Source organism: Scatophagus argus, chromosome 12 (assembly GCF_020382885.2).
Source record: "Scatophagus argus isolate fScaArg1 chromosome 12, fScaArg1.pri, whole genome shotgun sequence".
NCBI lineage: Eukaryota > Metazoa > Chordata > Actinopteri > Scatophagidae > Scatophagus > Scatophagus argus.
The window spans coordinates 9,428,644-9,450,655 of NC_058504.1; the positions used below are offsets into that span (position 1 = coordinate 9,428,644).

Here is a 22,012-nt window from a genome sequence, read left to right on the forward strand (position 1 = left end):
ATGACAACCCATATCCCATATCCTCTGCTGAGTTTTTTATGTGTGTGCGCACTACAGCCTGTGTGTGTATTTGTTAGTGCACCTTCCTGTATGTGTTCATGCTGTTCCGAGCAGCGGGGAAAAAAAAAAGGTTCTTCCTGTACACTCCAGGTTTTTATCTTTCCCAAAATCTGCTACAAAGGAGAGCAAACACAGAGATGATTGAATAAAAACACTTGTGCACTCTTACACACACACATGCAAATATATACCCAGCCAGGGTTTTCTGTTTTGTTCAGAGCAGGTGGGCAGAGCTGCAGCAAATCAAATCTACCATGAAATGAATATTAACCATTTCCTTCCCATTCCATTGTTCCTGGCGTGCCAATTTGTAGATTACCAGAGCCAGATTTACGTAAGGAAAATTTGCACTGCATCTTTCATTCAGTTTGCACTTGCAAACTGCTGGTAATTAGCGCCTAATTATTAAGGTAGTGGCTAATTACACAACCACGGACTGGGACTGCCTTCTAACGCACAGTTCACTGTGGTGTATCTGTCTGGGAATAGCAAACTCAGAAGAGAAATTATCAAGTTGTGAGTCTGCATGCTAATTAATATTTCAAAACATTTACAAAGGTCACAGTTCAGCTGCATGTGAGAAAAGAACTAACTGGGCTTCTATTATTCATAAAATTATCGCGAATTTAGTAAGAGCCAAGACAATAACATCCACGACGGAGGTTTTAAATCTGTGAGACATACAGGAGTTGAAGGGGACATCAAGAAAGAGACATGAGGGAATAATGCTGCATGAGCTGAAGGGTACAGCTGCGAGGTGTTTTAAAAAAACCCTCATCATCATGGTCAGCACTTATTTTAGTATTTTATATTGTTATTCAAAATTCAGTATGAGCAAAAGATACATCGAATCACAATCCAAAATAAAGATGCTCCTTTGATCTTGCCAGGGAGTGACCAGCAACAAACAACAACTAATAAAAGCTAATGCAGCATACTTTTTAATGGCGCAAATTTGCCAAAATGTAAATGTTGTTCCAATTTTTGATGGGGAATCCACAGTGGCAGACCCCTAATCTAAAAACAATGAAATACACGGGCATAATAATTCACAAAAAACATATTAGTTTATTTCCGTATTAGTCTACAATAGTACTGAAACTCATAAAGGAGTTTTGAGTTAAATTCATGTTTTAGTAAATTTAAAGGCTTTCATAAGCCTTAGTTTAATGAAACAATCACCAGTCGCAGGGATTTGAGTGCTGGATTGGTTTGGATTCCAACATAGGTCAGCAGCAAGGTCAGCAGTTATCAGTGGGCAACTTAAAACAGTCAGTCTGCATGGTAAAAGGAACTCAAATACTTCCAAACGTGTGTGTGTGTGTGTGTGTGTGGTGTGTGTGTGTGTGTGTGGTATATGGGAAGCTGGGCATTACTGTGATGCCCCAGCCAAGACAGGACAGAGACTTGGAGCCAAAGACAAGAGACCAATAGGGCAACTCCGATGAGACTGAGCAGCCATCTGTCTCTCAGAGCTTTGCAACGTGAAGCGTTGAGCACCCAGTCACCCACCTACACAAATGCACACTAACCCTACACACACGCATGCACAACACAATCTCCCAACACGTTTTGTTGATGGAGACCATAGAGCGGCTTGTTGTAAGCACTGCGTTTCAGCACTTCCCGAATCTCTAGAATTGGTTGGTCCTCTGCATGAGCGTCCCTCAGAACCCACAAATGAATGAAAGAATGAATGGATCCAGCTTACAATGTAAAATCAATATCCATTTTGTTTAGATGACAAGAATGTTTGGCAATCTACTACCAAAGTAAAGCATCTGCTTTTATTGTTGCATTACAGCCATTTTCATTTGCACCAAACAAAAGGATGGTTGGGGGATGGGCAGAATTGTGCACCACAAGCCTGTTATGTAGAGGTCTCAAACTGTTGACGGCTCAAAGAAAATAAACAATGAATAAAGTTCAATGACCTGACAGCCAAAAATATGATTTTTTAAATTCTTTTTCACTTTACTGTGTCTCACAGCTAAGGAGCCATGCAAGTGATTTTTTTTTAATGGGTGTGATGACTGATTTTAGAGCAAGTGTGAGAACTGCCTCCACACAGTGTTAACAACACATTCTGTTCATCCTACCAGAGATGCCCACAGGTCCAACTAATGTCTTAGCAGACACACTAACTTAAAATTACCTCATAAAACTGTTGTGACAGCATGCATGTGTAGATGCAATAACATTTACTGAACTGATGTTGGAAGGCTGCTGAACCCAACATTTGGTATCGAGGTCTAGCTTTCACAAGGATGTGCATGTGTTCTCACTGGTGACATGAGCACAAATTCACACACTGTATGTGCAAATATGCCAATGCATGTACGTGTCCACAGATGTTCACATTTCCTGACTGTGTGTGTGTGAATGTGTTTCATTTTAACTGCATGAAACTGGATGCAGCTAAGATTACATAATATGATTTTGTAGAGCGACAGACAAAGACTCCGCTGCAGCACAGCTACAGTGTCCCTCCTCCTCTGGTCTTTCTGGTCAGTGCAGGTTCGTCACAGCCAGGACGTGAAAAAGCAGGACCAGGAGAGAGGTTTTGATAGAAGAATAAAACGCAATTATTAGTTTTATTATAAGCCAAACGTGGATGCCATCACTTCTCGCCACATTAGGCATTCTCACTCTTCCATCTACCACCACACCAAATTCCCTTATCAAATTTAAGACCATAAAGTTTCTTTGCTTACTCACTGAGGGATATTATTTCTCATGAACCACTCTTCACGTCAGCATAAACTGTATCCTACGCAGCACTTATATCTGCATTATCTTAAAAAGAAAACATGTCACTTTTACAGCTGGTTTATTTGCCCCTCATGTTACTTTCTTCCTCGAAAACAGTGGTGAAAGACTGTGGGAGTAAATGCCAGAAGCTGGGTTTCCATTAAAATAAAGTTATGACAGATATGTTGCATGTCAAATTAAACAGAGCACAAAAGGCCAAAATGCCTTCAGTTCAGCTTTTCACAAACAATGTAGCATTTAAAAGACTTTTTTTTTTTTTATGGAAACTGGTGTAGAGCTCACACCACATAAAACACACAGGAGTTACATAACATATCTTCCATCCAACTTCATGGAGAGCATTGAGGGCTAAACAGCATCACTAATCTGTTTTAACTAAATATTCTCTGGTTCGGCTCAGTTAAATACACAAAAATATCAAATCCATCAGCAAGTTAGCGTGTCGTTCACTATCACGTGTGTGTGCAGAGAGGCCTTGTCTTCTGTGAAACATGATGCAGAGGAGAGGAAAGAAAATGAGGCCATAAATGACAACCATCCCTCCATGGCAACAATAGAGGAAAAGTGAAAATATCTAAAAATAATAATCATTTTTTTTAAAAAAAACCTACTGCAGATCAAAATGGCGTCTTCAAATCACTTATTTTGTCCAACCAAAATGTCCAATTTACATCAATAAAGTTGGCATTTTGCCTGGTTTAAATGATTTAAAACTCTCATACAACCCTCATACATACACACAATCATTGCTGTGCACAGATCCATATATGCATAGTGACTATCACAATATAAACGCGAGATAACAAACTCAAACCTGGGCTATAAACAAACACCAGATGCCTTCCATTCTGATCTACAGAGTACAGCCAAATACAAAGAGAGCCCCAAATCCTAAGAATACACTGGCACAGCAGACAGAACACACATGAGCGTGCACATGTAGACAATTACACACAGACCTTCACGTGAAAACAACCTCCATCTCAGGCTCTTTGCTTGTTGGGTGGTTGCAGCATATTTCTTCACTGTCAGACATGTTCTAAAGGTTGCTGTGATACAAAGGTAGTGTGTGCTATGAATAGTACAAGAAAGTTTTGAAAAAAAAAAAAAAGGAGATGTAATGAAAATGTCTATTGTGTAAGGCCAATGAGTACAGCTGACCGCTTGATTGCACAGCAGACCAAACACAGGGACATGGTATAAATGTCAGAAACACAGGGATTGGCCACTCGCAGCCTGGTGTACTGAAGCTTATCTGCTCTTTGGAAACAGACTGTTTTCTGAGGAGTAAAACAGAATCAAACTGGAATCAGAAATAAAGCTGCTGAAATTATTAATGCTATAGTCGAGGACCAGCGTAAGTCAAGGAACTGAAGCAATTTACCACTGTCTCCGTCTACATTTTCCCCTGTAACCTTTAAGCAAAGCTGAAGCGTTTTGTCGTTATTGCGTGTAACCTTTTCATCTCGCCCACAGCACTGTTCATCTTCTTTATGCTAGCCAGTTCTGCTGTTATGGATTACTGTTAGATCGCTCACTGCCATCTCTCTCTCTCTCACACACACACACACACACACACACACACTCCTCTCACTCGTTGTCCCGTTGCCTTTCTCTCCATCTCGTTATCTCTCTCTCTCTGTGCTGCAGTGTAGGCACTGACTTGTCTCCTCTGATTACACTAAAAATGATGTGATCATTCGCCACAGAGAATCCCTGATGACATGTGACACAACAAAAAGAAAAGTTTGTCACGTAGGAATCACTCTGCAGTCCAGCTAAAGGTCTACTGACTGCGAGGTCAAGTTCAGGTTTGTGGAATTACGTCACCAGTGTGTGTTTTCAGTCATTTTCAGCATACAATATCAAGCACTGAATGCAAACACAGCTAGTAAAAATGTGGTTTGGTGAGGTGAATATTTTTAATCCTGCAGTGAATTCAGAGATGCTAATCATAACAGATAGCAAAGTTAAAAAATAAAAAAGCAAAGCTTGATTTTTCTGACTCTGTGTTGTCTACTAATCGAGACTACTTTTGTTCTGCATTTTGGCCTCCTGTAAGAAGCTGGATTGCAAGATGCTCAGGTCACCTCACGCTGTTGGAGGTTTGACATACGTAACCTACCCATAACACCCTTCTCAGCATAATGTGTGCCTTTGCAGAAGCATAATTCCAGTCTAAGCTCAGGCCAAATCAGGATCCTAGTTGTTGTTTGTGCCCACATGAGCTACTGTATGTTAGGTTAATATGCTTAAAAGAGGGCAGAGCAGTTTTTTCTTTTCTAATTGTGTAGATGTCTCTGCCCACCCAGAGGTGGGCTTATAAATGAGCAAATACAAGCTGTAGGTAAACATGAGCCCTGCTATCCACTGTATTTGCATGAGTTTGTGGTTAGTAGGCTGTTGTTTTGTTTCTTTTTAATCAAGCTGTGGTGACAAAGACAGTAGGTATATATTATGTCATCCCTGCATCAGAATCATAGCATTAAGTTGAAAGTTTCGGTTCCTTTATGTTTTAATTGTTGGTCGAGGAATCTCTCTCTTTACATCACTCAGATATCGAAAGACTTTCACACACTGTGAAAGAAAGTGATTTTTCTTTGAATGCTGTGACACTGACAAGACATGGCATCACATGGAAATACTATATTGAGTACTGTATCCATGTAGATGCTATGTTTGGATGCACACACTGTATTATGAACAAATAAAGCCTGTGAATAAACATAAAATTTATAGGATGAATACTGAGGTTTTGGTCTTTCTGTGGCTGCTCATTTTGAATAAACATTGCTTTTGATTTTACAATGTCGTTACTATCACTGCTGCTACTGGTTTCATTAGCAGCAGCGACATTATTGACATTATAACATTTGATCACATAAAAAGTATTAGAAGCTATTGAACATTACGTAATATAAAATAACCGTGCCTACAGTTAATGTTTAAAGTTGTGCAACCTCTGACTGAACTGGAATAAGCTTTAAGACAAACACTCGTGACACCTCTGACACTTCAACAAAAACACAATAAAAGGTCATGCACCAAAACACCAAATCACAAACCCCTCCACCATACACTCCAACCCCCCCCCCCGACTCGGAGTGTGTGTTTTGGTGTGCACGTGTAGCAGTGTTCACAACACGCATGTTCAGAAGCCACCTTGGTATCCAACCCCTATGACTGACGACTCCCGTGCTTATTGGGGCTTTGTTGCCGTGGCAGCGTCTAATTATGTAAATGATGTCTCCCTGATGAGAGGGAGGCAGGCGCAGCCATGATGTTCACTGTTCCAAACTGTGTAAAATTGGCTTCAGGGACCAGTGAAGGCTTGTTGCTAAATTTAGCAGTCTTCTTAACAATGTCTTTCTTCCCATTCTTTCTTACATCCTCGAAACAGAAAGCCCACTCACATTTAGCACTTGCTTTATCATTTTCACGCAGTGAACACAGGAGTCAACACGCGTGCACATATAAAAGTACACACCCACATTTCATTTGAGAGGCTGACATTTACTACTTCATACTTTCATATAGTGTGATTTTAACAATTTATTATATTTTATCTGAATTTTTTTAATGTTCTTTTCCCTGTTGAATTTGTCTCTCCGAATTATTACCCTTCCATCCTCTTGTCCTCATCAATGCTGAATGAATGAGCTTTCTCTGAGGAATTGCACTAATGGCTTTCAGCCATATATCATCTTTCATACTCCAGCTCAAGAGAATCTAATACTTAGTGCTCCAGCCATTCTAGACATTAAACGTGGCCCAAGTGGCAGTAAGTGCATGTGACTTTCAATTATTTCTTTTGACCCCTGCTTAGTACTTCGGTAATATTCATCATGGTCTTCAACTGCTGTTACTGTGACTATGTCCACACTAGTATTTAGTTTGTGTTGACCCCTCCTACCTCTCAGTCAGGACACTCGGAGGCTCAAACAAACACAGTCCATTTCCCGCATCCTCAACCTTCACTCTGACTGCGTCCATATTTTCACTCTAACGAAACAGCTATTTTTAGTGAGTGACCCTGAGATCAATACAGTCAATAGTATTAACCTCCAGAGCATGCACAGCTTGTTGAAGATAGTGGGTTCTGTCAAGAACTTAATTAATGAGAAACAAATGAAAATGCTTTATCTCACTCACACTTCCAACTCGGGCCGTACAGCAGCTACATACAACAAATACACCCGTCCTCCCCAGCTGAAAACATACCAGCACTGAACTTGAGGTCCTGTATCAATAACTTTCAGTGTTTTTCAGTTTGATATTCCCTTCAAATTTCACATATTGCAGCTAAAACGTGGTTTACCGTAAAACTGAGTTATGGCAACTAAAACCAGTTGGTACAGGTTGGAAAGAGAATGTGGTCCTGGTTATTATACTAAAAACTATGAACATCCCACTACATGTTGAACGAATCAATAGCAAATTCATCGCAAATTCGTTCCAGACACAAATCTCTGGATGAAAAATTAAACAACTACCCAAATGCAGGTGTGCAGAAATGCTGATAAAGAGTTCAAGCCATTACAGTTTATATAAACTATACTGGACAACCGAATAGTTCTGACTTTGGACTTTGGAGACCAGGTACACCAGCACAATGCTGTAAAAGAAATGCAAAAAATATATATCTTTAAAGTAAAACCTATCAACGTGGATATCATTAGCTGAAACTGCAAGCTGCTATTTTGTTCATGCCACACACTTCACTCACACACATTGCAAGAACAGTTTTCAGTGTTTCTGAAGAGACGCTGTTGGGCTTTTGACATTTGGTATACCAGGAGCACCATCAGCTACAACAAACAACAGCTCAGGCTTCATAAAGTCATTATCAGCCTTTTAAAATACCTTTATCTCCCCCCAGTCTACCAGTCCATCGGGTTAGCTCAGGACTTCTTCCTTGCTTTCCACACTGATGCTTCTTCTCATAGGCAGTGAGACATGCTGAGGTAAAACACTGATGCAAGCTGATGTGAGGCCCAGTTTGTAACTCGCTTGCGAAATGAGCTGCAGGATTTGGGAAGAGCAAGAGGCAGGTAATCCTGTTAACTATTCTCTGCATGCGTGCAGAGAAGACGGTGGCGTATTCCTGGTGAATCAACCACAAGACCACAGCCGCACTGAAAGTTAAGAAACTGCCAATCACTAATCTGCATTCAGCACAAACCAGAGACAATCATTTGCCCCACCATCAGCACCACAGAGGCCTGCTGGCCAGTTAGATGCTGTTTCCCAGGCTGCTCGGTTCCAGCCTGTAGCTCGTGTTTATTAGCACTGGTCCAGCCTTATCGCCTCCCTTTCTGACCTCGCCTTAATCCCCTTTATAATGTTCACCAACTTTAATTAGTTCATGTCCAGAACAACTATTAATCCTGAGCATGATTTAAAATAGAAAATCCAGCAGACCATAAAACCTCTGTACACTACATGATTTTAGGACCTTGACTTCTGCTCCGAAGTTCTTCCTTGTTGATGACCAGAAAATTGTCCCTCAGTCAGATATTCAATTTTTTTCTGTTTATTAGTATGAGGTTTTTTTTTTCTCAATAAAATGAATTCATTTAAAAATGTTGTACTTTGGCTCTGATGCAAAGTATGATAAGTTATAAGTTATCACATAAATGTAGCCTAGAGTAAAAAGTGCAATATTTGCCTTCAGATTATATTGGAGTGAAAGTACAAAATAGCAACAAAATTTAAATACTCCAGCAGCACAAAACCGTACATGAGTGCAACACTTGAGGAAACAGTACTTAGTTACTTTCCATCACTGGTAATTCTATTTTTTAATACTAACTTTTACCTCAAATGTATATCAGTTTCCAATATCAGGTATCAGTCCCTTGTTTACTACTACTGGGTATCAGTATGGGCCCTGAAAAAGCCATATCTCTATTACACAGGGACCTTGGAATGCTGTAATAGCTCCTATGAGCTCTTTGTGCCCTCTGAACCAGCCCTCCATGCTGCTGCACACAGTCTGTAGTAGTGGTACTTATGGACCTGCATCTGCTCCACTGAGAGCCATGCCTTTACCTGTTACCTGTTAACCTGTTTTTTTGTTTGTTTTTTTCTTTTTCTAGCTTTTCAAACCCTCAAAGGTGCTTTGTCAGGTCTGGGGAGACATCTGTGGCCTTCCTGTGTAGACGTTCATGCAGCACATACCATACACAGGGTGGTGTGAAAGCTTACAGAAAAATGAGTCAGTGTTGCAACATGCTGAGTTGAACAGATGAACTCTTTCCTTCATCGCCGATGGGCAAACAGCATTTGATCTGGCGTGAGGCCATTAGCACTCAGACTTGGATTGTCACACGCCTGGCACAGGTATTATGTGGGGACGAATTGATTCTGTTTGCCATTTGTCATCTCCTCTCTGGGATGAGTATATAAAAAGCAACATAATGTCATAAGAGAGTGAGCAGCAGGGAAAGTGAGACCAGATAAAGATACACTTCAGGATCATTTTCTGCTGATGTTGTCTTTGTCCACTGTAGCAGATATTATGTCAATGGAAAAACCGCCATGTCCTCAGTTTCCACGTCCCAGCACCGGATGAAGACAACCAACCTCAGTTTTGCTTCTAAGCATTACAATTTATAGTATGTTCCATATAGCGGAAGTCAGTGTAAAGCTGACACAGGTTTGAATATGCAGTGAAAATCGATGTCATCCTACTCTGTGGAGGGACATCATTTGTTATCAGGACAGTTTGAAACACATAACCACAGTTACATGAGATTATCTTTAAATGGGATTAACAACTGCACCATGGAGTGCATTTGTGAGGGTAAAATTGCAAAACTCCAAAAGTACAGGTAATAGATAATCCCACACCTATTTGTCAGGTCTGATGTGCGCCACAATTTTGATGAATAGACGCAGGTGTAGACATTTAATCATTATCATGAGCGATGTTAGACATCAGTAGGCCACGGATAAATCTGAGTCAGAGAAAATTATTTCATTAGTATTAATGTCAGAACAAAATACTCTTTCATGTCACTCACAGCGACAGTGTCACTAATACACATGTGAAGCCACATTTTTAGATGTGAGTTGTGAGATTACACTTGCTGCTGTGTCTGTGCATTGCAATGTTTTTGAAACAGCAGTGAGATTCAGCAGAGAGCCAGATGTTTTAACATTCATGGCCATTTTGTTAATGAGGATTAAAACCCTTCAATGCCTCTAAGTGACAATATTTAGAGGGGAAGCCAAATGACGTGACCAACCTAATGTCTACCAAGAGGAGCACTGCTGCATTAAGGGGGGCAAAAAGGAAGGGGAGAAAGTTATGCGGGGAAACAAGTGGCACCAGTGACGTGTTTTCACTGGTTTTGAGGCCTCGCAAATTACAACCAGTGGCAGCCATGTTCCAGTGTCCTCTGAGGGGACAGCTCATAAAGCTGTTCACCTCAGAAGACATGCTGCTCTGTGGATTACCAGCAGCAAGCTGACTAATGCATCAGAACAGTCAGGTATTTAGAGATTTTAGAGGCAGAACACTTCTGGCAGTGATGACGTAAGACAGAGCGTGATTCCATTTCAAAGTCAAGAGAAATTAAGAGGATGAAAAAAGGCCTTTTGCCTGGACACGCTGGCAGATATATTTCACCACTAATTGATGAACTAAGCACTTCAAACTTTGGCACAACCATCTCCGATGACGTGGCCGGCATACTAAAAAGAAGACAACTTTGTTCTTTAAGAAAGAAATTGTACAGAAGCCAGTATACCAATCACAGGGCACCCAGTCACTCAAAAAGAAAAGCTAACAGAGGAATTGAAGAGAGGGGCTCTCAACATTCCCAAACAGCAATCAGTGTGCAAGTCAGCAATGGAGAGTGGCAGATCTCTGATGCGAGGCGAACCAGTTTCCTCCGGGCAGTGTGGCCGGATCTACGTCAGTGTCAGGAAAGCATCAGACAGGGAACAACTCCACCGTGCTGACACAAAATACTTCCAGAAGAACATTTTGCTAACAAATCTCTGTGTTTTTTATGGTGTTGAATATGTTATTAACTGTATAAAAATGACCTAAACTGCAACTGAATGCTGTAACTTTTCATTTACTTTAACTTTTTGAAGCATTTTGTCTGAATTGTGTGCTTTTGTATCATTGAGTTTAAGTTTAAGACCGCAGCACAGTCTGATTTATGCTCCCATGACTTCTCCATCGGCAAACCATGATATACAGACAACTGACTGGTGACAGTCCAAAATGTTCTCTGAGTATACAGTCACTGAAAAGGATATTCATTGGTTTTTAAAAAAAATGCCCAAACTAAATGTTGTGATAATATCTTAGAGAATTTTTTAAGCTGACCCTGTCAAATAGCAGAAAATCCTGTGAGCTGAGCTTGCTGGGTTCAAGATTTATTTGGAGTCATTTTGCAAATGCTGGGATTAGAATTTGAGGACTCCCACATGAAAATCTCCTGCACTACCAGTTGAGCTCACACACCAGTGCAACTACACAAGAATCTTAAGTGTTCATCGCTGTAGCCTTCAACCCATGCAGCATGGGATGTATACATCCCATACTTACAGCTAAAAAGAGAGACTTAGTAACTTCTACTCTGCAAACACTTTCACTGCATACAGATATGTTTTCACTCCAGTAACTTCACTTCTGCTTTATCAAAATACTAAGTGTAAGTCCTTGCTCTTGCTGATGGTCTTTTTTCACCACATATCAAAATTTCAGTGAGAGATGAAATTCAAAGCTAATAGTGCAAAATACTGATTACATATGAAATGATGTCTTAACTATGAAACTATCCCCCCTCGACCACATACTATGGCAAGAAGCTTCTCTGAGCTCCACACATTAGAGCAAAAGATTTTAACATCAATGTAGACAGCATGCGGCTCTGCCAACAGAGACTGAAGCATGTTTTGGTGTTGTGGAGGACAGAGCGGCCTGCACTGTGATTAATGAAGCAGTTCCGAACTCATCTCTGGGTATCTATTGATCCGGCGCTCCGACTGGCCTCGTGCTGCATTAATCTGCCTGCAAATATGCAAGACTTATGCCTTCTGCTCTGCTCGGACCTGCAATTGAAGGCAGACATGAATCCACTGGCTGACAACTAACACCCAAGAGGGGAGACTATGGATGCACTGCCGTGAGATGAAGTGCAAGGAGAGTGACAGAAGAGCAGTCAAAGTTGCTTGCTTGCATGAATGTGGCATTTAGGAACTATTTGCAAGAAATGCATACGGGTAAAATTATAAGAAAACTATACATGTTGACTTTCTCAAACTGAAAATCTAAAATGTGATGGAGACTATTAGGCTCGATGACTTAATGACTTGAGGCCAAACAGTTTAGGTGGAAATGTCTGCATAATTGATGCACAGTGCATCAGTGCAGCACTGTTAATGGGTTTAAACGGGGGGATTTTCATCCTGTGCAAAGATGTAAAGCTGAGGGAGTGTAGTTGTCAAGCTTTGCCACATCACTTTGTCCGCACAACTCAGCTTCACAAGGACAGGGGAAAACTAACACAACGTGATTCACTGGTATCATACTGGAGCTGCGCTATACACCACCTCCTTCTAACTCCACCATGTCTCTCTCTCTCTCTCTCTCTCTGTATGTCTCTGCATGCTTTCTGTTTCCACATATACTGCTACAGGATGAACTGTGGCCTTTCAGACTGAGCCAGAAAAAAGAGAACAGATCACTGTCACAAAACTCACACTTGTCAAGCAAAAGAAAATACCCTGTCAAGGGACAGAGTAAGGACAGGAAGTGAATTTGTCCTGAGCTGCACAGTTCTAATGGCATGTCTGTTTTTGATATGATTACTACTGAGACCACCACAGATAAAAAAAAAATATAATAATTCAGTATAATCTTATGTGGAGGGATGTGACTCCTGAGAGAGTTTCCAATCCAATTTCAATTCTTCTTGTCCCTATCAACTTTTTTTTAACCAAAAATTGATTCTTGTGTCAAAGAAGTTATTGGGGGCTTCAAAACCTGTCATTCACATGCTGTAGTTATGGACTGTGCTGCTCAGAGAACATGAAATAGAATATCTAATGAGCAAGTAGACACAAAACTGACATTGGTTCTGATTATGTACATTTGTAGGTAATTTTAGCAGCCTGGTAAGTTTTCCAGCAACCCTTTTGGAAATGGAGGTATCACTTCTGCTCTGAAAAAGCAGGGCAGTCGGAAGCTTCTGCAGGCCAGCAGCTCGCAGAAAAAGAAAAGCTGTTTAGATGGCAGGTGGTTCCAGATTTAATGTTTCCCTGAAAATTGCCAACGTTGGCAGGGTCATTACTGATTTTCCCCATGCGATTCCCTGCTCTTGTGCCATTCGGCTCTCTGGTGGAGGGTGGCTGGCACCAAATGACCCATTCAGAGATGCAGATAGTGAAATGCAGTTTGGTTGTTTTGTTTGGACATCAGCAGAGCCATGCCACACCAGCTTTTGGCTTTCAGCTGTGCATCTATAAAACTCGACCACGCTTTGTTGAGTATTCTTGGTGAAGGTGAAGATGTTTTTATCTCATCTGAGAGTTTTGGAGACGGTGATGCCCTGGAGCTAAAAATGAGTCAGCCATTCACACATGCCATTCATTTCCAGCGGGAGATGAGAGGGAAAGCTGCTGCGGAGGTTAATGTCGAAATCAATTTTTTGAGCATATTTTGCTTTCTGCTGTCAGCACGTTATTGCACACTATCTCTGTCCTGCAACTGCTGTTTTGTTTTGGGTAGTTTGTTAGTTATTCCAAAAGACATTAACCATATGCAACAAGATGCTTAAAATTACAATTTTTGATTATATTCCTTCTGAATTAGTGTTGTATGTTCAGTGTAGTACAGATAAAAATATTCTTATCACAGTATTTGTCACCTAAGCTGGTAGTAATTCTGTAGTAAAATAACTTGCATGGCTTATGACTGAAATAAATTTAAAGAACAGCTAAAGAAAAGTTTCCGCAGTACCGTGCAGGTCTCTACAATGCCATCATTACTGTATATGCCATTATTTGCAGTGACATCAACGGGGCACGTCATCACTTGAAGACTAGCTGGCCTGCCAAAATAAGCCAATTAGGCCTATTGATTCGTTGTGAGCACCTTAAACAGTGCCGGAAAACAAGGAGCCCCAAGTGAATTGTTACTGTAAATAAACATTGCAATGGGCGAGCTGCCACAAAGCACATGCAGGTTATTACATCACACTCAGGAAAACCGTGACTGTTCATTGAACATTAAACTATCTTTGGCCAAAGAATGACATGAATTCTGATTCTAATAAACGCTAAAAACAAAAGGGATGATTTCTGAGAGTGAAAATGTACACCTGGCAACAAATTTAATTCAAAATTGCGTCATTCTTAACCAACACATGATTCACTTATTCATATTTGTAATTGTTTAATGCGGAGGGGGGCACCAAGCAAAGGTGCAGTAATGTGTGTTCCGGTGCGTAAAGAGTCGTGCACATCCCCGGTGTAGTCGGAGCGGTTTACAGTGATAAGGTTCCTCTCGCTCTGTGTCCATGACAATGGAGCAGGCAGGTAACTTCGTTTATTCTGAGACGAGTAAAGAACCTGTTGTGTTTTCTTTTTTTTACACGTCATGGGTCGGTCGAGCTGCGAAACCGATAAGGCTCCACGCTCCGTGGTCGTACAGATGTGATGAGGATGTACCAATGAGAATGCGGATAAGGTGCGCGCAAGAAACACAAAGGGACATTTCAACAGGATGCCAGTGACACAATGGGATGTCACTGCCATCGTTTGAGCGGTATCTTGTTTACTTTTACTGTCAAAAGCATTTCTGTCCACAGTTTGCGACACTGTAGACTGCGTGCTGGCTGGAAGCATACTGATTCTTCGCATTTCTGTAACTGCCTCGTCTCTTTTGGACGATCATCAAGTCAATGCAAGTAAAGCGTGTGATCTCAGACAGACACATCGTGCAGCATATAGGCCTGGGGCAGCGATCTCCGAGCTTAGATCTCCAAACAGCATTAACCACATGCACCACATGCTGGGAATGGCTCACCATCCGGTGGCTGCTATTGTTTTCAGTCTAATGAATGGGAGCATGATCGCGTTGAAGAAAAAAAACAAACCGTGTGGTTTAGGGGTAAAGCAGACTGTGCAAGGCAAGGTTCGCATCTTACCCTTGGAAGCATCCTTGTCTTCTTTAGGCTTCGCCACTTTTCCGCTCATAGATCCCAGTTTGGATGTGTAATTCCCGATTTAGACAAGAATCGAAATCCTTTTAATTGCTGACTGCCCACAATGAAATCCTTACCAGAGGTTCCAGGTGCTGAGATAAGGGTACTGTGGGGGGAGAAAGAAAGAGAGAGAGAGGAGGGAATATTCATCAAAACGTCCCCTTTCATAGCACAAAAAGAGCAGGGCCATACAACAAGACAACGGACCGTGGGAGCTACTCAGGCAGCAAGGTGTTCATCATATCAATGAAAACATCGGACAATTGATGCTCTCTAAACGCACTGTCACACCACACGACAAAGAGCCCATATGGTTCCAGTGAAGACCAAGAATCCTTCTGTGTGCCTTTCTATCTCTGCACGCGTTAACCTACCTTATCTCCTCCACGTTTTCCGCTACATCAATGCACATTGATGATAGGAAACGCTCCCACCATGAATCCCGTTATGTTGCATACAAAAAAAATCACGACCCGCTGTGCTGTGACAAAGGAGAGGAGCAAAAAGAAGAAGAAAAAAGAGGGAGAGAGAGAGAGAGGGGAGAGAGAGAGAGCTGCGGAAAGGAGAGCAGTTGTTTTCTCCCAGAGGTCTTCAATCGGCGTTGGAAAAGAAAAAGGTCAAAACACTGAGTCGTCCTGTGTGCGCACAAACCCCGAGAGAAATGCCATCCAGTGCCTGGTGCGTCCAGGTTTTCTTGTCTGAAAGCTCTCTTCCCTACTGACGGGCTGTGCTCGGCAGGCACAATCAACAGGATACACAACGTGAGTGGAGCGTCCCCCCCCACCCCCAGTCACAGCGCCGATTCACACCGTGCACATTTGTTGTGGTTGTGGTGGTGATGGAGGTGGTTGTTTCACTTCAGCATCACCGCCGAGAAGAAAACGAGCTCCATACGTTAAAAACCACTCAGCGCGTGAGCCGCGTTGTCGACGTGGTGGAGATTTAAAGCAGGAGCCTGAGCTGCATGGTGCAAACCATCTTGCTGTTGCTCTCATTCAGTTGCCTTTGCAGAGCAATGCGTCATCTCATTCACATACAGCCTGCGCATTATATGATCGGAGGTGTTTCCTTTTAACCTCATAAAAAAATATATGTGAGGTGTGGTTTGCAACACACGGAAGGATAAGAGTATCAATTGGTAAATGGTCGATGGATTTTGTGGTTAAACTTTCCTTAAAAATGCATTATCATGAAATATTTCAGCAAAAATAGACCGATGTGCACAGATGCAGCCTGTGAGCCATACACGATCTGTTGCATGCAGAATAACACCAGTGCGAGGTGAAGTAAGATCACTTAAATCACTGCGGCCAGAGAAAGAAAAACAGCTTTGTTCAGTTTGGGTACCTGCACCAGGTGTTACATTTCCCTTAAGTCTCAGTTCTCTGAGCTCAAAGCACACTTAAAAGTTTTCTGAGGACAGTGTGGCACTGCAGATAGGGATTAGACTGCCATAGCCACCTTAGCAAAAGGCTCTTCATCTTGTCAACACAACATTGAGCCGCCTTTTCTCTAAAATAAAATAAAATAAGTAGAAATCACTACTTTACCCTGATCAGACAAAACATTGTTAAACAAAACACTGGTGAACATCATTGATTATCTCATTACAGTGACACCTGGCACTGGGTGGGATATATAAGGCAGCAAGTGAACATTTTGCCCTGGAAGTTGATGTGTTGGAAGCAGAAGAAATGGGCAAGCATAAGGATTTGACTTCGACAAGAACCAAAGCGCGATGGCTAAGGCGACTGGGTCAGAGCATCTCCAAAACTGCAGCTCTTGTGGGATGTTCCCGGTCTGCAGTGGTCAGGACCTACCAAAAGTGGGCCAAGGAAGGAAAAGCGGTGAACCAGTGACAGGCTCATGGGCGGCCAAGGCACACCGATGCACTTGACACAGACTTCACACAGACAGAAATGTGTCAGAACACACAGTGCGTCACAATCTGTTACATATGGGTCTGCATAACCGCAGAATAATCAGAGTGCCCATGCTGACCCACTTTCACCATCACCATATGCGTGTGCATCACTTACCTGGGGAAGATGTGGCACCAGGATGCACCATGGGAAGAAGGCAAACTGGCAGAGGCAGTGTGATGCTTTGGGCAATGTTCTCCTGGGGAACCTTGGGTCCTGCCATTCATGGAAATGAATGAAATGGTCCCCCTCATGGAAACAGTATTCCCTAGTGGCAGTGGGCTCTGTCAGCAGGATAATGTGCCCTGCCACACTACAAAAATGGTTCAAGAATGGCTTGAGGAACTCAGCGCGTTTGAGGTGTTGACTCTCTGGCTGGAGATGTCCTGGACAAACAAGTCTGATCTATAGAGGCCCCCCTCCTTCACAACTTCACAACAGAGATCTGCTGGAGTCCAGGCCTTGATGTGTCTTTGTCATTTTGGAGGCCAAGGGGGGACATAATTTATCTTTTTTAAAATATAAAAAACTAATCTTCAAGATGCCAAAACCTACTTCATTTCGAAACGGTGACACTTGTTAAAACCTAACAAATCATGCCACAGAACAGATGGCAGTAAAACACGTAGGTTGTCCCATTAACATCAAAAAACATAAGTCAGTGCAGAATGGGAAGCACCACACCAGATCCTCCTGCGATAGTCGGTTATTTTGTTTCATCATCAGCCCTTCCTTTAAAGGACACGTTCACACAGCTTATGAACTCTTACTCTCTTTACTCACCCTTTGCTCCGTCTCCATGCAAAAAGTTTTGGTTTTTTGAATTCAGATTAGTGTCATCACAGTGAAATTGATTTCATCTGTGAGGTTTGAAAGTCAACAGAGTATTTCCAAAAAGAGTCTTTTCTTTTGAAATCCTTTGACAGTAAACTCTGCAGATTATCAAGAGAAAGCAAATTTTTACAGTAACTAAACGCCCCAGCATTGGGGAAATGCTCTGTTACAGCTCACAATGACAACTCTATTCACAGATAAAGAAAGCCGTTCCACACAGCATGTCGGTGTTCACAAATATATTTGATTTGAAAGCTTAAAGTATGTTGGGTCCTTACCTTTTACAAACCTGTAAAACTGAAGCCTAGAAGTTACACCTTGTCCTTCACTTAAACCGTCCAGGTCCAAAATGGTGTCCAAACTGTTTTCAGACCTCTTAATCCACCTTTGAGGTCACTGTAATAATTACAGCTGTGAGCATTAATTTTATCAGCCGTCATTCAGAAGCCCCAGTCCAGTCAGTCGGTCTGTCGATGTCACATCTCTTAGCCCTTCAGGTCTGGCAGCACTCAGTGGCAGCTAAGGAAAAAGACCCTCGGGTTGAGGGTTACGAGATCTATATGGCTGCTATTTTTAGCAGAAACAGGACTCCTTTCAAACTTTCTTCACATGCTCAGATCTTCCTGCGATGTCTAAAGTGCACTGAGGTCTGTTTCAACGAGTGGCTCAGTCTCAGATGGTTACAGCTTTAAAAACTTTGCTCTGTTCAGTTATATTATTTCTTTCTCTATTGTCATAAAGACAGACTAAGCTCAAATTAACCTAATCACACCTCAGACTTTCATGTGTCTGGTATATAACATGTATATGTATGTTATAGGAGGAGAACTGTCTTTTTATACAGTCACATTTTGACTGTTTGCGCTGTGACCCACACTGTAAACAGTGGGCTGCATTATTAACACTGTTGACTGAATGCATGAAACAGTTTACTTTAATCTTTATAATGTATCTTGACTTTAAATTGAACAAACACACAAACTGGATTAAATTCACTGTCCCTTTCAGTCAGTTTTCAGTCAGTTTCCTAATTAAAGTTATTTCTTTACGTCTCTTATCTTAAACAATACAGAATGAATAATTTAGGAATGTAATGCATAGATGTTCTGCACACTTTTTATTTAATGTGAATAGTTGCAGCCAAGATTTATGATGAATTATATACTATATACTGTACTATATATGATACTATTTGATACTATGTTGGCAGGTCATATACATTTTTATCTTTGACTGTTACAGTTTAGAGCTATTCCTGTTATATTTCCTATTTGTCTCAGTTGGTATTGCACTCCTTTACCGAGATATTTGAGCTTTTGCATTAGCTTTTGAGCTTTTGTTGCTAATAAAGCGTAGTTTCACATCTGCTAGTCTCCTTTTTTAGACTTATTTTTTGGAGAAAATATATTGATTTAGTCCTTTTTCTCAAATTGGACTGGTCGTTAGCATTCACTGACAGGAAGAGGCTGTAAGGTTATTATTTATGATAGCAGCTGTAGAAGTCAACAGTAGCTGACCGCACAGCTGAGGGGTCAAGGAGGTTATACCTGTGTGTGTGTGTGTGTGTTGGGGGGGGGGGACTAGGAGATCATCAAAACATTTCATCTATTAAATAAGGATTGAGTCTTGTCTGCAAGTAAGCAGTAAGTAAAAACCCAGACACAAATGTTAAAGGTTTAACCATAAAAAAAAAAATCTGGATTTTATGAAATTTAAATTTAACCATGAAATTCATATATATGTAAACTCAACTTAAACCCATAAACTGAGCCAAAACCTGACTAAACACGGGAACTGCTCTTTCATTGTCATTTGTCATGGACAGAAATTCATGATATTGTTGTTGCAACTTTTCCTTGGATACAGTGCAGATTTGGGATGTTTTTGCACGATGCCATTAAAATACATAACACAAGTCCATCAGTGGTATACAGTGTATACTGCTGAGCTCATGAAGAAGCAGTAATGAATATATTTTAAATTACAAATACATGCTTAAGCAGCATTTTAACTGTAATATATTGTTATTTTATTGTCATCAGACCCCAAAAGGTGTGGGTGACTTCTCACTTGACTCACCACTAGGACATGTGCGTGTGTGTTGTATGAAGTATAAAGAGTAAGTGTTAGAGAGAGCGTAAATGTCAGTGGGTTGTGTTCCCACTGTGTCCATGGCCCGTGGCCCCCTTTGACCTTTCCAGCAGGGCATCTCCACCGAGTGCTACATTCACCCCCAGTCTGTTTAAAGCAAAGGCCTGCAGCCAAGTTGGTACTACAAAAACAATCTCCTGACTGTCACCTCTGATGTCACATCACAGGCCGTGTCCATCAGTGCCACAAAACAACCTTGAATCACCTCTGTTTGTCTGCTGATTGCAGGAGTTCTGCCAGTAAATGCACCATCACCAGTCTGTTTTAGTTGTTGTTTTGTGTCACATATTTCATGAAGCAAACGTCAGGAGAGTGTTCAAGTTCAGTGTGAAACCAACAATGCTGCAGTAGGTAGCATACTGTTTCTGCTATAATTAAAGGTTTAAGAAACATTTATTAAAATGTTAACATAAATGTTATTTGTTGTTTTTGTTTTTTATTTTGTATCTACTTTACATATTCATATAAATTTCACAAGTTTCCATTGTGGGAGGATTGCAGTTAATTTTTTTCTTAAATCAATTATTTTTTTTTATTTCTGTTCAAACAAGGACAATATATGACAAAATAGTGTAACTTTCCAGTCACAAACAATCACTCAAGACAGCACTGTGGTTTCTTCCAATATTTGTAAAACATAGAAATCAAATAGATTTGACATTTTAAATTGCTCAGATGAAAAACTAAACGCAGCTCAGTTCAAAATGAGTAATTATACTAAGGAGTGCAGTAGATTTATTTATTTATTTTACTTGTTGGTGGCAGTCAAACCCTTACTTGTCTTAGATTTGTGACAGGTTGACTTTGTGACAGCATGTTGCCAGTATTCCCAGTGTCAAATTATGCACAGGGATTACTGTGGGCAAAGAGACTGACTGAAAGATGGCGGGAGAGAACTACGGAGAGCTACAAAAGGCTACATCCAAATGTATTTATTTATTTGTTTGCTGAAAGTGCATATTCATCATGGAAGTCAGATTTAAAAGCAATTTTCCAGTTTCCATGGATAACAAACCCCCCCCCCCCCCCCCACACACACACACACACACACCACCTGACTCGACCCGGTCTGCTCATTGAACTGACTTACACATCAGCTGTAGAGATGCAGAGATTGACCCTGGACCAACAGCAAAGCAGCTCCTTGATTTGTAACTTGCCTGGACTAAAAAACAACGACAACAAAAACCCAAAGGTGATAATTGTGGAGGAGCTGGTATGGGTGCCGGGAGGGATCAATCCTAAAAACCATTCAGGCAGTGGGGCGTTGGAGGTTGATTAATGCATCCATTATTTTGCAGCAGGGTTAGTTGTCTGACTCTGATTGTAGGTGTTAGCCTGATCCGAGCTCTGAGTGCGGCTGATAAGGTAATCAGGCTGGTTCTGTTACAGGGTGCTGATGACGGTTGATAAAAGCTGGCGGTCGAGGAGTGTTTGCCCAGTCTGTGTCTGTATTGTGTGTAATATGGATGAGAATTATCGCAATCTTCTGTCTCACACTCAAAATGCGCCACAGGTTACATGAATCACAGCGTCCTGTGACATTCGCTCTTATCAGAGAATTACAGGTTTATCAGTTGTATGTTAACTGACTAAATTGTGGATTTACTCAGCAAACACAGAACATGAAACCTAAATTTAAAAAAATGCTGGTTCATACTAAGGAAGTAGAGATAAGATTGTGCCGCATTATACAGAAGAGGTCAGCGTCATATGTGTTAGGTTTCAAGGAAAGCAAACAGAAAATATTTAAATGTTGTCATGATAAATGACTACGACGAAATGAGTCGCAAATGCTTCCGAGTGAAACCAAGGACTGAAAATGAAAATAAAGGCCATACAAATGTTTGTGCATTTGTGTCTGCTTGTCCACGTGTTTCCATTGGCTCGCACATAAACATGATAGATTTTGTCCCACATCACTTGCAGGACTGTTGCACCTCCTCATTTATCTGAGGTGCACTGACCTCCATTCCAAAAGGTCAGAAGAAGGTCAACAAGTTATTTCAACGCCAAAGAGGTCAGGGTTGAAAGGTGTGAGATGAT

At 41.2% G+C, this 22,012-nt stretch overlaps 1 protein-coding gene across 4 annotated transcripts in view; it reads right to left on the reverse strand.

Moving 5' to 3' along the window:
• Window positions 1-18,298, reverse strand: part of fgf13a (fibroblast growth factor 13a) — an 89,568-nt gene extending 71,270 nt beyond the window's left edge. Inside the window, exons 1-2 of one of the 4 annotated variants that reach the window (XM_046406891.1) lie at window positions 18,094-18,298; window positions 15,003-15,165 (exon numbers count right to left, since the gene is read on the reverse strand). In XM_046406891.1, the coding sequence (XP_046262847.1) occupies window positions 15,003-15,051 (49 nt within the window). In that variant the 5' untranslated portion in view covers window positions 15,052-15,165; window positions 18,094-18,298. Of the gene's footprint in view, window positions 1-15,002; window positions 15,166-15,433; window positions 16,110-17,098; window positions 17,193-18,093 lie in introns of those variants that run through there. The other 3 variants (XM_046406892.1, XM_046406890.1, XM_046406894.1) reach the window with 3 other exon arrangements.
• Window positions 18,299-22,012: the final 3,714 nt, after the last annotated feature.